We start from the raw sequence: 16,478 nt of genomic DNA on the forward strand, positions 1-16,478 counted from the left end.
GACTGCTGCTTGTGAGGACGTCAGCACTGGGGAGAAGTGGGAGACTGGACTGTCACTGCAGGGTCTGCACATGGTCACACACCGCCACACATGGTCAGTAGGACCAGGCTCAGCTTTGACCGGCAGCTGGGCCCTCGGTGCGAGCCACCGGCCCATCTGGAGGGGATTAGGGCTCCGGCCAACAAGGTCAGGTGGCCCTCTCCTGGCTGGAGCCTGCTCAGCCTCGGGCAGGAAGTCTGAGGCTTCGGGAAGAGGAGCCAGGTCTGGGGGGCAGTGAGGGGGGAGGGGCGGCTGGTGAAGCACAGGTGGCCTTTTTGGCAGTGCCAGCCCTGGCTCTGGAAATTGTAGGCAGTTTGCAAAACCCTCTGTCTCCGTCTCACTGACCCTCACGAATGAGGTGACAAGGCAGGTACCTCTGGCTGCCTGTGGATAGATACTCGAGGCCCAGAGAGGGTCAGAGACTCACCTGAGACCACTCAGCATATCTGGTTCTTTCCGCTGTCTTCAGGGGACCATAAAAACCACTGAGCCTTCCTCTTCCCCAGGAGGTACAGGCATGGCTATGAAAGGGGGTGCATTTGGTGTCTCCTACCCCTCTCTAGATAGTCTTCCCTCTGCTCTGTGTCCCCTTTCCTTTCCCCTGGTACCAAGCATGCGCTTGACAAAGGGATGCTGTAAGAGGTTCAGAGGAAGGAGTCAGGGCCTTAACGGGTTAGGCTTCCGGGAGAACCAGCATTTGCTGACGAGGGCAAGGCTGAGCATCAGTCTTGCTCAGATACGGGCTGTTACGTCTGCTGCCCCTCTTCCCTTGGCTGGTCCCTCTTGCATGTGCTCCTTGCTCTGCCAGCAGGGCTGTCCTGGAGGAGTTGGGGGCCCGTGCCAGGGGAGACGGGACCTCACAGTTGGAGAAGTCACTTCACTAATCTCATCTGTCTGAGCCTCAGTCGTCGTATAAAAAATGGAACCACCACCACCCAACTCCCAAGGCTGCGAGGTGACGACATGGGATGATGTGTCATCGCTGAGCAGAGCGCCTCACAGATGGGAAGATTGTCTCAGTTGCTGAGGGAGCCAGCCAGGCTGTGCGGGAGGTGTAAAGGGGAGAGGGTGGGAGGGGGCTGAAGGGGCTGGCAGAGCAGGTCCCGTATGAAGGCTCTCCCTCAAACCCAGAAATCATCTCAGAGAACACTTAGGCCTAAATTCTTTGTGAGGAAACTGAGGCCCAAGGAACGTCCTGTCCCTCATTCTCCTTCCTGTCTGAGGTTACCCATTCATCTAATAAAGATTTATTAAGTACCTACTAGGCACCAAGCTGGACTGGGCTAGGCTCCGATGAGCAAAATGGACCCTTGCCCTGAGGGAACAGAGAGCCTAGAGGGACAGACAATCATTGCCTGACCACACACATCAACACGGAGTGCTGGGAGGTTCCAGATTCTTGTCTGGCTCAGGACTGCGTCCTCAGCACCTTGGCACATAGTAGGCACCACAGCACTTGCTGAAAAAGGCTGCTCTGAGGAGGTGATGGCCGAGCCAAGGCTTGGAGGGTGGGAGTTAAAGATATCACCCCTCCTTTTGCCTTCTCTGTAGGTCCTGCCTCCCTCTTCCCCTTGCCCCCCTCAGGCGAAGAGAGCATCTCTGACTGGATGTCGGAGTCCCCTGGTGCCCCCACCCAGGGGTCAGGATGCTTTAGGGTGGCAGGTCACCCCAGGTCCCCAGGCCAGGGAAGTAAATGTGTGTCTGCCCCACACCTTGCCCCCTGTCTGAGTATGTTCTAGAAAAGAGTTCCGCCCAGAGACAGAGGTGGCCTGGATGATGGATGGAGGTGTGGGGCCTGCTGACCACCAGGAAACCTGACCACTGGGCTGGGCAAGCCTCTCTGGGCTCGTTGTCCCCTCTGCAAAGAGGGGTTGATTAAAGTCACTACCTCCTGGTGTCAGCCCTGGGGCTTCTTGACCCTGTTGGGGAAGGGCAGACCAACGAGGCCGACTGAGGACCTGCGGGAGGGACGAAGGTGTCAGACACGTGGAGTGAACCAGAAATAGGCCCCTCTCCCAGAAGACCGCTGAGAGTCCAAGCCTGGCACGGCACACTCGGAATGAGAGCAGAGGCTCCCGCCAGGAGGGAAAGGCACTTAAGGGATCTGCTCATTAGCATGAAATGCAAATGAGCTCGGCCTCATTTACACAACTCGGTGCCCGGATTCGGCGAAAGGGCAACCCGGGAGGCTGCAGCGGCGTGGCCCTCCCCACTTCACTCCCCGCAGCCTGCCCTCGAGGGAGTTGAGACACCCACCCCAGGCGGCTGGAGGCGCGCGGGGGCTGCGCGGGTGGCGCAGCGTTGGGAGTGGGGGGCGGCGGGGGCGGGAGGTCACCCGGTATCTGCCTCTGCCTCTCTGCAGTGGCGTCAGCGCCCCAAAGTCTCGGGACAGAGAATTGACTGACCTGCTTAGTTCCGTCGCCGTGTCTACCTTCCCAGAGGTGGAAAGTGCTTCCCGACGTCTAACGGTCGATGCCCTCCGCGCCCCCACCTCTCTCCAGCGCCCAGCAGTCCCGGGGCGCACCTGCAGCCTGGTGGGGCGGCGGTGAGAGTGGACTGGAGCCGACAGCCCGGGGACCCGGGGAGGTGGGGCGGGGCGAGGCCCCGGCTGTGCCGCAGACCCTCGAGGACCCGCTCGGGGTAGAGCGGAGGTGTGCGAGGAGGGCAGCCACTCGGAGCTCCTGTCCTGCAGACGGCCTCCCAGCCATACTGGAACGCCGGAGGAAAAACTGAGGCACGGAGTGGGGGGTTGGTGAGACTTTACGGGTCAAGACTCAGAAAGCCCAGCTCCGTGCTTCCATCCCCTCCCACACTCGAGGCCCCCGCAGGTCTTTTCGCGGGATCCTCTCTCTCTGCTCCTCAGCTGCTCTGGGGGCCCTGGGCCCTGGGCCCAGCAAGACCTGTCTGAGGCCACGTGTTCAAGCGCGAAGGCCTTGCGAGAGATCCACAGCCTTCAAAGGATCTTTAGCGGCAGAGAGAATGAAGCTCAGGAGTGTTGACCTGAGGTCAGGGTCAGCGGGTCAGGGTTAGAAGGTCAGGGCCAAAGTCGCAGAAGCGGACCTGGGAGAGGGGTCTACAAGGCCAAGAGGTTGCTGGAAACCACGCCCAGACCTTGCTCGCCCCTGACTTCCCTTGGCTCCGCCCGTTTCCCCAAGACCGCCCCCCCCAACCTGAAGCCCTACCCCCTGGACGTTCTGCTCAGCTCCTCCCCTTCTTCGGTCCTGCTCGCAGGTTCGACTCCAGGGTGGGCGATTAATTAGGTGGAGACCCAGGATTTCGCTCTGGGATCCTGGTCACACCCCACAGCCCGGCAGCCAGCCTCTCTTTTCCAGGCCCGCCCAGAACTGAGCCCCACCCTCCGGCTGTGGTCCAATTCAGGGGTCGTGGACAAAGGATGCCCCGGGGCCGGCAGCGCTATCCCAGCACCCGGTGCCGAATACTCTGATTCCCCGGGGCTCCCTCCAGGGGTGTCCCAGAGACCCCAGCGGCCAATAGGAAAGTGGGTTCGGTCTGGGTAGCCGTCTAATTGGCTCTGGCCTTCGGGAGCGGACCCAGGGGCAAGAGGAGGGGACAGGGGCGGTTCTGGGCTTCGGGGTGGGAACCGGATTCCAGCTGTGGTTCTCTCCCCCGGAGCCCCGCCCGCACTGCCACGGCGGCCCGCCAATGGGCGCGCGGCTCGGGGCCGGCGGAGCGCAGCGATTGGCTGCGAGGCTGGCTGGGGAGAGGCGGGGCCGAGGCTTGAAGTTGGAGTGAGGGATCCAGCTGTGGTGTGCGCCGGGCTCCTCGCCGCCGCTTTCGCTTGCTCTCTCCGCGTCTCGGCCGGAGGAGGAGGCAGTGGCGCCGGCGACAGCTACGGCAGCGGCAGCCACCGCGGCGGCTGCGGCGGCGGCATCTCCGCCTCCACCCCCGCCCGGGACGGCCCCCCACCGTCTCCCCGCCCCTCCCGGACCGTGAGCCCGCCGCGGGGCGGAGGAAGGAGCCGCCCCCCACCCCCTCCAAACCCACCCCCAAAGAGATCCCTCCTCCCCTCCCCCCGCCGCCGCTGGCGCGGAGCCGGGACGATGCTGACCCCTTAGATCCTGCTCCAGCTGCGCCGCGGGAAGAGGGGGCGCCCCTCCCCCGTATCCCCAGCTATCCGACCCCCTTCTCTCTCCCCCTCTCCCGGCCGCTTCGCCGAAGGTAGCGCCGAATCGGGCGACCGGAGCCTGGGCGCGAAGCGAAGAAGCCGGAACAAAGTGAGGGGGAGCCGGCCGGCTGGCCCGGGGGGCCCCAGGAGCCCTGGGGAAGCGGGACTCGCGCCGGGCGGGGCTTCCCTGCGACCCGGCGCCCCGCGGGCAGCATGCCCCTGCGGGCAGGGGGAGCTGGGCTGAACTGGCCCTCCCGGGGGCACAGCCTGCGCCCTAGAGCCCCCCAGATGCGCCCCCGCCGGGGCCCCCCGGTGGCGTGAGGACACCTCCTCTGAGGGGCGCCGCTCGCCCCTCTCGAGACCGCCCGGGGCCCCGGCTGGCCAGAGGATGGACGAGGAGGAGGATGGAGCGGGCACCGAGGAGTCAGGACAGCCCCGGAGCTTCATGCGGCTCAACGACCTGTCGGGGGCCGGGGGCCGGCCGGGGCCGGGGTCGGCGGAAAAGGACCCGGGCAGCGCGGACTCCGAGGCGGAGGGGCTGCCGTACCCGGCGCTGGCCCCGGTGGTTTTCTTCTACTTGAGCCAGGACAGCCGCCCGCGGAGCTGGTGTCTCCGCACGGTCTGTAACCCATATCCTCCAGGGCACGACGGCCGGGCTGGGGGGTCCGCAGGGGGGCGGGCCGCGCCGCGGGAGGGGACCGAAAGCCAGGTGAGTCGGAGAAGTGAGCCTGGAAGGTGGGCAGAGGAGAGGGGGCTGCTAAGGGAGGGAGGGGGCTTCAGAGTGGGAGCGGAGACGCGAGCAGGTTTGGCTGATACCCCAGACGAGCCCCACCTCGGTACACACACCTCAGTCCTCCTTGGGGGGTTGGGATCCAGGCCAGGAAAAGAGAGGAGACGTGCCCCGCTGGTTTGTAGCTGGATGCTCTCCAGATGTGGGCAGGGGAGGGTCGTCATCCTCCAGATGTGGGAAGCTTCGGGAGCCTGGGAGCTCTACTCCGCCCGCCGCCCGTTAGCGAGCTGGGTTGGGTTTCCGAGTTTGGGGGGGTGGGGTGGGGAGGAAGCTGCGGGGACGGGGGAGGGGGGACTGCGATCTCCTGGGTTTCCCTCCTGCCCCCGCTCCAAAGTTTGAGGTGGATTCTAGGGTCTGATCCCCACTCCCAACCTGGTTCTTGAGGCCAGGGTTTTTACTGACCCAGAGGGAGATGTTGGGGGGCGGGGACCAGGTCCTAACTCCCCCACCCCCACCCGCGGGTTGGAGGCACAACAAGGAGATTCCGGCGGCGGCTGATGTCAGGGGCGCAGAATGAGAACAAGATGTGGTGGTGAAGGGGAAGCTGTCTGCCCCCAGAGCTGGAGTAGAGACCCTTTCAGCTGGAGCCCACTGCCTGGAGTGGCTCCCTTCTCCCTAATTCTCCATTCAGCGCGGGTGCTTTGTGTTGGGGTTGGGGAGTTTTGTGCTAGATTTTCTTCTTTTGGAGGGGAAGACTGTGGCAAGAGCTTTGGCCAGCGGGGGATGGGATTAAGCCGGTCCAAGTTACCCTGTCACAAATAGAGTGCTCCCGCCCAATGGCGGGGCAGGTACGGGAGACCACAGCCTCTGAGAAAGTATTGGGGGAACAGTGAGACTGTGAGCTGGTTGGCTAAGGAAGACTTGGGTCCAGCACCCCAGGGTCTACTCCTTGGCTGGGTTTGTGGAATGCAAGCCCCACATTCCAGGGAGATAGATTTGGCACTGCCCCCTATCCTCCGCCTGGTGTGGAGTGATAGGGGAGACCCCAGCCCCCTCAGTCCTCTGGCCTCTCCCCCTCAGCCCCTAGCACAAAGCGCCGCTTGACTAATGCAGGACTCCCAGGCTCCGGGTGGGTCCCGTCACTGCCGGAAGGAAAGGGGGGGGCGCGGTGCCATCCCAGGTCTTGACAGCTTCTCCTGACTCCTTCCTCCCAGCTCAGAGGCTCTTTTGGACCGGGGTAGGAGACCTCAGGTTTCCCCTGTAAACCCCAAGAGCCCAACCGGGACTCTGCTTTGGGGGAGGTGGGGGGAGCTTGGTGCCGCCCTCGCTCTGCAGCTCTGCTGCCTCTAGTGCGCAAAGCAGGGATGTGAGCTAGGGTCCCCCCCAACCCCCACCCTCAACACCTCGCAGGTCCTTAGGAAGCTCCCCTCATTACACCCTCTCCCCTCCCTTACCCCTTCTTCCCTTCTCTCTGAGCTGCAGAGAGAGAGAGAGGTGGGGGTCTCAGAGGGCTCTGACTCCTCCCCCACCTCCGCACCCCTACCTCCAGGCCCCTTTCTCCATGGTAGAGATGGACATTGGGAACAAATGTCTCTGAGAAGATGGGTTCTGGGCATCCCTCCTCTCTGCCCCTAACCACCTACCCTCTCCATGAATGGTAAAAAGCCCTCACCCCCTCCCCTCCTCCTCAGGAGTCCAGGGGAGATAGAGAGATCTTCTCTCTCCTTTCCCTCCCCCTCTAAAACAACCAGACCTCTGGGCCAGCATCTCCCACCTGCCCCATCTCTAGGTGTTATCTGATGGTCTGAGGGCAGATTCCTTCCTTGAGGAGCTCTGGGAGGGAGCAAGTGGAGAGGGCTGGAAGGAGGAAAGAGAGGTGACGCCAGTGCTCCTTTTGGGGTTGGAGGAGTAGGCTTATGTCTGGGGTGGTGGGAGTCCGGGGTGTGGGGCATTGGCCTCACTTGGTCTAGACGAGTCACTGAACCTGGGCGGAGAACAATTTCTTGGGAAAGGGGCTGCCTAAGCTGTGCCCCACAAATCCCATCACAGCTGAGTGTCAAGGGAAACCTGTCTTTTCATTGCCAGAGGGGCTCTGAGCTGTTGGACTTCAGTCTTTCCCTTCCTCTCTTTTTGGTTATCAGTGAGGCTTCCCTTGGCTCCACAAGGCTCTCCAAACCTCTGAGTCTGAGGGACACAGGGACACCTCCCCCACTAACTGAAGCTAGTTAGACTTTTGTTGGCATTTTTTCCAGCCCCTCCTCTTTTAGCCACTAACACACCAGGTTTCCTAGAGAGGAGATGTAGACTCAGGTAGGAAGTAGTGTGTGTGTGTGTGTGTGTGTGTGTGTGTGTGTGTGTGTATGTGTATGTGTATGGGGGGAAGGGAGGGCAGCAAAAGGAAGGGAGGCTCCGACGTGCTTGTGCTGGTACTGGGAAAACCAAGGGTATTCACATCAGTAGCCCCCCCCTCCCCGGTTATAGCGGAGGGAGTTGGACTTTCCAGTATGTGTTTCTTGAAGTGTGAGGGAGTGCGTCGCCCCTCCCGGGAAGGGGATCCTGAGCACTCCCTCTCCCGCTGTTGTGTCACATCTGGAAGTTTGTGTAGGAGTTTCTCCAAGCTCAGAGCCCAGCACAGCTTTTTCTCATTTGGAAATCACAGGCTGGCATTTGGGATGCCGAGAGGGGGAGTGGGAGGGGGGCCAGAGGAGGAGAAGGGAGCCTGCCAGGAGTAGGGGGAGGAGAAGGGGGAGGCCCGAAAGGCAGGAGCCCTAATGGCTTCCAGAAGTGAGTGTGAGTGTGTGACTGCGTCACTGTGTGTGAGTCTGGAGGGGAGGGGGCACCAGGAATTTCTGGAGTTTTCCTTGCCACTGTCCTAGTGCCCCAAGTTTGCCTGTTTCTCTTACCTAGGGAGAAATCTCCATTTTGGTCCTCAGAGGAAATGGGAGGGGGCGTTCTTCCTGTCTCCTCACCAATTCCCTCCTCTCATGTTAAAACCCAAGACTCTCCAGAAGGGGTTCTGGGGATGAGGGCTGGGGAATTGAACAGGCTGGGGAAGCAGAGCACCCCCTGGCAGCCCTTCTGCCCCAGGCCCACCTTCCTTCTGGGTCACACACCCACTCTACTCCACAGAACTGTTGGGGGACTCCCCATCACCCATAGCGCCAGCTGGAGCCATTCCTGGGATTGCCCCCACCACTCCACCCCCCCACACCCCTCGCTCACTCCCTCCCCAGCCCTCACCCCACCCTGCCTGGCTCAGCCAGGGTGGCGACAGACACAACTGCTCACACGTGTGTGTGTGTGTGTGTGTGTGTGCGCGCGCGCGCACACACACACACACAGAGTCACAGAGTCACAGACGTTTGAATCAGATTTCTGGCCTATTTCCCCTTCCAAAGATTCCAGCAGGCCGGCTCTCTTGTGTCTCTGGGTCTCACATCTCTGTCTCTGGGTGGGGCCGGCTGCCTTTCTTCGGGCTTCAGTTTTCAGTTCAGCTGGAAACCTCTCTCCCCACAAGCCCACAGGCTGGAGCGGAGGAGACCACTGGGAAACAGGCTGTGGGAGTGGGGGCTTGGCTGGGGGAATCCCCCTTTCCGCCTCCCCAGTGTTGGCCGCACAGCTGAGCCCCTGTATTCCACCCCCCCCCAGAATGCTGACTCCCCCATAGATGCCAGCCTCTCTGTGGGGTGGGCGAGACAAGGATCCCACCTTCCCAGCTCATACTAGGAGGCCAGGATTCCTGGGTCCAGGCCCATTTCCTCCTCAGTGCTCCTCAGTCTCAGATTTCCAGGCTCCAGTTGGGGAGCGGGGCAGCTGGAGGGTCTGCTTCCCTTCTCAATCACGCCCGAGCCCCATGCCCCTGGAGGTGCCCCAGTCCTCCTCCCTCCTCTCCCCGCCTCCCCCTCCCTTACAGCTGCCAGGCTAGGCAAGGGCTCTAGATAAAGCCCCGCGGAGAGGACTCAGTTGTACAGATAACACGCTCTACTTCTCTCTCCTGGAGGGAGACGAGGAGGAGGAATAGAAGTGGGTTTCCTCGCCCTGCCATTTCCTTTTTCTCTGCTTTGGATGGTGGGTTGTGGGGAGAAGAAAGAGCCTCCCCTCTCCCTACCCACCTCCCCCTTTGGGATCCACTCCAGCCCGGACAGTTGCCATAGCAACAGTAGACATGTGACTGCACAGGTCTCTCATAGTCACTATGGCAACCAGTGTCCCCCGTTCCCTTGGTTGCCATGGGGATTTGTCACATGGTTTCCCCCCAACCTGATAACCTGTGGGTCTCCTGCTTTCCCTTCCCTGTGTGAGGACAAGACAGCAGTCTGGTTAAAGGGAGTTCATGTGTGAGGGGTCTCTTTAATTGCTATAGCAACAAATCCACACCACCTGGTGACACATCCTCCCGTTGTTATGGCAACAGAGGAACATCGCACAGTGACATAAGGCCATGTTCCCAAGGAAACAAGCCCTACCCTGAGAAGGGTGAAAGACCCCCATCCTCATTAATTATTTCTCAATTCAGATTGTCCCAGATTTCCCTGTGCCTTCGTGCCTTCCCTGTCCATTTATGCTTACCTGTAGGGAAAGGGGAAAGGTAGAGGGCAGGTAGGATGTACCTGGGAGTACGCTAAATTGCCAAGGGGGCCCTTGAGAAGGGGTTTCCCTGATTAAGAGCTGGAGATGGGTTATTTGGAGGCAGAATCTAGCTATAGGAGGCCCCAGTGTGAACGTATAAGGTGGGGACAGAAGGAGTCCCAGCTCCTCTTTGGTGTCACTTCTGCCCCTCCCCCCATAGTTATCAGTTTATCTCTGTTGAGGCAAACAAGGCAGGAAACCATGAATGGGGAGATACACCGGCTTCTGAGCAGGGAGATTGATGGGTTGATCAATTCATTCATCCGTTCGTTCGTTCGTTCATTTCCCCTGCGTTTCGATCATCTGCTCCGTGCCAGGCACTGCCATCAGCTTTGGAGGGGAGGTGAACACGTGTCAGAGTGCCCCCGCCTCAGCAAGGGAGGTGAGACCAGTGCACAGACTGCATGGTGGAGTCACTGCCGTTCGAGGGGTCCAAACAGGTGTCCTGGGAGCCCCTCTTCCCAAGAGAACTACCCACAGTCCCCCTTGGAGAGATATCTGCTTACGTGGGTCCCTTCCCTGCAGAGGAGAAGAGGGGGCTGGGTTGGGGAAAGCAGACCAATTCTTGAGGGTAATTGTGTCCTTCCCTTTCCAAAGAATCACCCCAAGGGAGCTCCCTCCCCATCCTCCTTTTTGCAGGGTGACCCCTGGCTGACCCCCCTTCTGGGGAGACATCCATGGGGCTCAGGCTCCACTCTGGAAAACAGCTCCATGGAAACAGAGCACCTTCTTTATTTCCCCCTTCCATCTACTTACCCCAAAAACCTAGAATGATTTTTTTTTTTTTTACTCTTATTCTTGTGAAGAGGTGGAGGCATGGGAAATTGCAAAGCCTCGGCCTGTTTGGGTGCCTGTCGGTAGGAAGGGATGTGAGGACATGAGGGCAAAGGGCCCAGGTGGCACAGAGGCCTGGAAAGGGATTGAGGGCATCCCGAGCTGCCGAGGAGCTGGGTGGCCTGAGGTTCAGGACAGAGGTGGGAGGGGGAGGCTGGCTGGGACTAGCTGGGAGGAAAGTCCTGGGGTCCCCGGACAGAGCCTTCTCACTCCAGGAGTGAGGTTATGGCAGGAAGATTCCTCCTGCTCTAGGCCCTCCGTGGCCCACAGTCTGGCTCGGTGGGTCGTGCCCTGGCCTGCCAGGACACCCTCCCCACCTCCGTTTCCCTGAGGCCCCTCCTTTGCGCAGTCTCCCGTCTCTGCGCCTTTCTATCCTCTTTGTTCTCCCCATCCTGTATTTTCTTTGAGAAAAAGAGGACACCGGGTCACTTATCTGTGAGTCCAGTGTCCAGAAGCTTCTCAGGTCCAGAGGCCACTTTGTACATTCTCCTGTTGACGGGCTGGAAGTGAGCCCCTTAATAAAAATCCACTACGTGGAAAGACTCGGGGTCCGTGTGTGCAGAGTACTGTCTACTCTGCGTGGGTTGGGGACTTACGTCTAGCCCCGGGACTGGCGTGCATGGGTCCTCATTAGTTCAGCGCGCGAGTGTGTTTGGAGGCTGTCTGAGGGCTCTGAGGGGCCGGGGGGCGGGTGGCTGGTGAGGGAGGCCGCGTCTGGCTCCGGTGTGTGGTGGAGGAGTGCTCCCGCCGTGGACCCTCTTGCCCGCCTCTGCCTGTCTGTCTGGTGCCAGCTCGCTCCTGACAGCCCCTCCCCTGCGTGCCTGAGCCACTGTGGAAACGACTGCCCCGGATCGGGAGCTTGGACCCCTCCGTCTCATCGCGGCTTCTCGCATGACCTTCAGCGCAGGACTTGGGCTCTCCCGGGCCTTGGTGCACTTGGGCTCCGGGGAAGAACAGGACGGACCCCGGATACTTGACGGGGCTGTAGTGAGCATCAGATGTGCTGCGGCGTGAAAGCGCTTGGTAAACTGTAAGGCGGGCAGAATCCGACTTTAGGTTTGTGTCACACATTCACCACATTCTCTCATTTGCTTCTCACATCTTCCCTGGGAGGTAGGGAGAGCAGGATTCAGACACTCTCGGTGTCTGGCATTTCCACAGGCACCATCGATTTTATCCCCCAAATGGCTTGTGCAAATAGTCAGGGTATTTGTGGCTTTTCCTACTTTACAGCTGAGGAAGCTGGGTCCAGAGAGGTGGCGGCCAAGGTGGGCTTGGGCCTGGGCTCGGTCAGACCCGTGGGCCCTCCCTTTGCACCTGGCCGAGTCCTGGGGCGGGGGTGGGGAGGGCGTGGACAAGAAGCGGGAGGCGCTGGGGCCGGGCTTGGGGGGGCGCGTGGGCGCGGCTCCTGCCCCGGCCAGCTGTTTCCTTGACCCCCCGGGTACCTGGTTTGAGCGTATCAGCATGTTGGTCATCCTTCTCAACTGCGTGACCCTGGGCATGTTCCGGCCGTGTGAGGACATCGCCTGTGACTCCCAGCGCTGCCGGATCCTGCAGGTGAGTGTGTGAGAGTCTGAGTATGTGTATGTGTGTGTGTGTGTGTGTGTGTGTGTGTGTGTGTGGCGGCCGGAGGGGGCAGCTCCTGGGCTGAGTAACTGCTGAGTAACTCTGAGAAGCCCTGACCCTGCTGATGGGGGAAGGAGTGTGTGTGTGGGGGGGGGACGGTTCCCCCCCCCCCCCAGTTTCAAAAGCCTCTCATCCCCACATCAGGCCTTTGACGACTTCATCTTTGCCTTCTTCGCTGTGGAGATGGTGGTGAAGATGGTGGCCTTGGGCATCTTCGGGAAAAAGTGTTACCTGGGAGACACTTGGAACCGGCTTGACTTCTTCATCGTCATTGCAGGGTGAGGGCCGGGGCTGGAGGTGGGAGAGCAGTGAGCAGATCAGTCCCTGCCCCAGGGCCGGGGTGCTAGGCCCCAGCACTGCCACCCCTCCCGCCGCCCCCCTGCCTGGCCCACTTCCGGCCATGCTTTTTCCCTGGCTGTCAACTCGGCATCCGAGGCTGTCCTGCCTATAACGCTCGAGCCCCTGCATCCACACCCTCATCTGTTTATTCTCCAGGGGGGATCTGTCCTTGGCTTGGGGGTGGCCTTGCCCCCAGACAGAGAGCCGGCTCTCCGGGGTCCCTTGGTGGAGGAGGGGGAGGAGCCGGAGGTCCTCTTCACCACCGCAGCAGGATTCCTCATTGACCTCTTTTGACCCCCATGGCGGCCTCAGACTCAAAGGGCCTCCCTTTGGGCCCCTCCCTGCAGGATGCTGGAGTATTCCCTGGACCTGCAGAACGTCAGCTTCTCAGCTGTCAGGACAGTCCGTGTGCTGCGACCGCTCAGGGCCATTAACCGGGTGCCCAGTGAGTGACCCCTTGGCCCTCAGCCCCTGGACAGAGAGCCCCAAGAGGAAATATGGAAATCCCAGATCCCACCCCTACTTCCTGACCACTCACCGGCCTCATCAGGGCCTGGCACTGTGAGGCAGACCTCATCAAGAAGGGCTCTCTGGGGAGCCGGGGCCGCTGGAGCCCAACGGAGCCCAACGGAGCCCCTGCACCTGCCTGTGGCCCTGTGAGAGTTACCTGGAAAGACCATCCCCCTTATTTAAACCGGACTTGGGATCAGAGTCTCAGACACATCTCAGAGGACCCCTTCCCTTCAGCTAGAAGACCGCTCCCTGCAGGGAACAGGGTGGAGAGGCTGGTGGGCCAGGAGGGGTGGGTGCAACGTGTAACGGCCTTTTCTAGCTAGAACAGCCTCTAACGCAGGCGGGCTCTCATGGGTGAGACCGTATCGGCCTCCCCGAGCATGACTTCTCTCCAGACAAGGCCACTCCGTGTCTCACCCTCCGCCGGTGTCCCCTTCCTCCTTCCCATCCTCTTCCAACCCGCTGCCGCAACCGACTGCGGGACCATTATCTAAATTAAACCGCATTGGTTTCCTGAGCCAGCCAAGCTTTGGCAGCTCGAGCTCCCCCTACATCCTGCCCCCCCCACCCCTGCTCAGGCCCCCTTTGCAGCTCCCCAACCTACATAGGCTGCAAATGGTGTCCACTGCAGTCCCCAGGAGTCGGGGGGGTAGGGGCATGTTTCTGGGGCTCTGTGCCTGGTGTAGCGGCAGCCCCCTGTGTCGTGCGTGCGTGCGTGTGTGCGCGTGTGTATGAGACGCGGCTGCCTTCGGGTGGGCAGAGCTGCTCAGTGTGTCCTCCGGGCGTTGGGGCGGCAGTGTTCACAGGCACTCCAGACGAGGGGTGTGCGTGCTGCCGCTCCCTCTCCCACCCCAGGTGACGGCTGGCAGATTTATAGGCCTCTGTCTAACCACCGGTGTAATTCCCTTAATGCAAACCCTGAGGAATTGATCTCAGTTGGAACACAGAGGAGCCGAAGGAGGCTGGGGCTGGAGGAGGGCGGTGAGGGACTGAGTGAGAAGGCCAGGCGGGAAAGGCCAGGCAGGACGGTCACAGGCACCGGGAGGGTTAATTAGCTGCTGCCTAGAAGCTTTTTCCTTGGAGGGGCAGGGGCCATGAGTGGCGCTTCGGGGTCAAAACCAGCCATTAGAGGTCTGTGTGCTTAACAAGGGCTGGGTGGCCTGGGGCTGGTTCAGACCATGTGGGGTGATGGGGCCCTGGACCTGGAGTGAGGAGGGAGGGCAGTATCTCCAACAGGCCTTGGGGAGAGGGGGACGGGGCTGTGGCGGCTTTCCCTGCAGAGGGACTTGTTAATTGATGGCCACTTGAAAGATGGCCTTGTGTCTCCTCGCCTCGGATGTGAGGATCTGTGCCAACAGAGAATGGACTCGGCAGGGGGCTCAGAACCTTCCTTGCTGACATTCCTCCTGGCATTCTCTGCCTCAGTTTCCCCAATGCAGTGGTGATAACAGATGACTTAGAAAGGTCGGGTGACTGTGCCGGGTGAGAGAAGGAAGAAGAGAATGTGTGTGTGTGTGTGTGTGTGTGTGTGTGTGTGTGTGTGTGTGTATGTGTGTGTTGGGAGGTGGGGTCCAGAAGCAGAGCGCTGGGCAGCTCTGTGATACCAGACAAGTCATGGCAGTCCTCTGAGCCTCCTCGATCCTCTCCTGTAAGCTGAGATGACGTGGGCAGTTAGGTGGGGTGCGTGCAAGGGAGAGGAGCTTTGGAACCCTTGATCACGCTGGCTCATCCTCGGTGGTACTGTGGGTTGATGGATAGGGATGGGCCGAGAGGGGTAGCGGGCAGGGGCTAGGAGGCTAGGCCTGCCTGTGGAGTTAGAGGGTGTCTGTTGGTCTCCCCTCCAGCTTGAGCCAGGCCTCTCAGCCCCGGAAAGCCCGACGGGCCCCCTGTGGGAGTGCTGCTGGGCCCGGCCAGCCTGGCACCCCCAGCGTGGCTTCTGCCCCCACAGGCATGCGTATCCTTGTCACACTGCTGCTGGACACCCTGCCCATGCTGGGCAACGTCCTGCTCCTCTGTTTCTTCGTCTTCTTCATCTTCGGCATCGTTGGCGTCCAGCTGTGGGCAGGGCTGCTTCGTAACCGGTGCTTCCTGCCGGAGAACTTCAGCCTGTGAGTGTCGCCTGGGATGGGGGTGGCCTGGGAGGGGGTGGGGCTGGGAGCTGCCTCAGTCCTTGTTGCCGTTGACCTTGCTGTTTTCACATTGGTGACATGTCTGGTTCTCAAACTCGGCTACACAATGGAGTCACTTGGGGAATTAAAAAAAAATTCCTGGGGCCTGGGTCCCCCTACAGGCTCTGATTTCATCAGCCTGGGGTTCAGCATGGCCGTGGGGACCCTTACAAGATCCGCCGCGAGCCTGATGTGCGGCCACGTTGGAAAAGCATCACTTTAGGGCATAACCTTCCCTCATCGCCACTCTGGAATCTCACACTCTGTCCGCACAGTCCCGGTGCCCTCCAACCCACACCCACACATCCCTGCCCCTGCCCGATGCGTGCCCGACTCTCGTTCCTGCCCTACTCACCCTGCAGGTCTCACTGCGCCCATGCAGCTCATCCTTCCTGGGACCTCTCCCTGGAGACCCCTGCTCCCAGCTCCTCCCTGTCCCCCCTGCAGCCCCCTGAGCGTGGACCTGGAGCGCTATTACCAGACGGAGAACGAGGACGAGAACCCCTTCATCTGCTCCCAGCCGCGGGAGAACGGCATGCGCTCGTGCAGGAGTGTGCCCACGCTGCGCGGGGAGGGCGGCGGCGGCCCCCCCTGCGGCCTGGACTATGAGGCCTACAACAGCTCCAGCAACACCACCTGCGTCAACTGGAACCAGTACTACACCAACTGCTCCGCAGGGGAGCACAACCCCTTCAAGGGCGCCATCAACTTCGACAACATCGGCTATGCCTGGATTGCCATCTTCCAGGTGGGACAGCCTGGGCACTGGGACATTCCCCAGGACGCAAGCGTCCGGACGCAGTCCAGCCTCGGAGTGGTCGTCCTCAGGGCTGGGAGGGGGCCGGGGCCTCTAAGGAGACCGCAGGAGGCTTTGGGGATGCCCCCCGCCGAGTCAGCCTGTCCCTCTGTGTCCTCCCCAGGTCATCACGCTGGAGGGCTGGGTCGACATCATGTACTTCGTGATGGATGCTCATTCCTTCTACAATTTCATCTACTTCATCCTCCTCATCATCGTGAGTGATTCCTTGGGCCCCTGTGGGAAGGGGGATCCTGGGGAAACAGGTGGGGGGAGTCCAGAGAGGGGAAGGCTAGCTTGGTCTCAGGACAGGTCCCACAGAGACTCAGGCACAGAGGGCACCGGTCGTGAGGAGTCAGGAGGAAATTCAAGGTCAAGGCTTGGTCCCATCGCTTAGTACCTTGGGCAAGTCAGTCCCCGTGAGCCCCCCAGTCCCACCCTAGGGCTCTGTTTCTTCATCACTAAAATGGGTGATTCTTGACCAAGGGGGCATTTGGAAATACCAAAGGGTGGTCCTGTTTTTCATGAGGTCTAGGGGAGCACTACTAGCATTTGGTTGGGGGTTGGGGAGAGATGGTAAACATCCCGAAACGACAGTCCTGCAAACACAGGAGTGTACCGCCCAGAATCCCTGGCATCCAGTGTTGAGAGACACTGCCCGGCCTCTCGTTCCTTCCA

The 16,478-nt window shown here is 60.8% G+C and overlaps 1 protein-coding gene across 28 annotated transcripts in view; it reads left to right on the forward strand.

Moving 5' to 3' along the window:
• Window positions 1-4,468: 4,468 nt before the first annotated feature.
• Window positions 4,469-16,478, forward strand: part of CACNA1G (calcium voltage-gated channel subunit alpha1 G) — a 61,228-nt gene continuing 49,218 nt past the window's right edge. For all 28 annotated transcript variants that reach the window (XM_048224171.2, XM_048224180.2, XM_048224141.2 and 25 more), the window contains exons 1-7: window positions 4,469-4,795; window positions 11,804-11,915; window positions 12,129-12,262; window positions 12,671-12,768; window positions 14,785-14,944; window positions 15,452-15,752; window positions 15,925-16,017. In XM_048224171.2, coding sequence (XP_048080128.2) covers window positions 4,554-4,795; window positions 11,804-11,915; window positions 12,129-12,262; window positions 12,671-12,768; window positions 14,785-14,944; window positions 15,452-15,752; window positions 15,925-16,017 — 1,140 coding nt within the window. In that variant the 5' untranslated portion in view covers window positions 4,469-4,553. The remainder of the gene's footprint in view (window positions 4,796-11,803; window positions 11,916-12,128; window positions 12,263-12,670; window positions 12,769-14,784; window positions 14,945-15,451; window positions 15,753-15,924; window positions 16,018-16,478) is intronic.

Source organism: Ursus arctos, unplaced genomic scaffold (genome assembly GCF_023065955.2).
Source record: "Ursus arctos isolate Adak ecotype North America unplaced genomic scaffold, UrsArc2.0 scaffold_24, whole genome shotgun sequence".
Taxonomy (NCBI): domain Eukaryota; kingdom Metazoa; phylum Chordata; class Mammalia; order Carnivora; family Ursidae; genus Ursus; species Ursus arctos.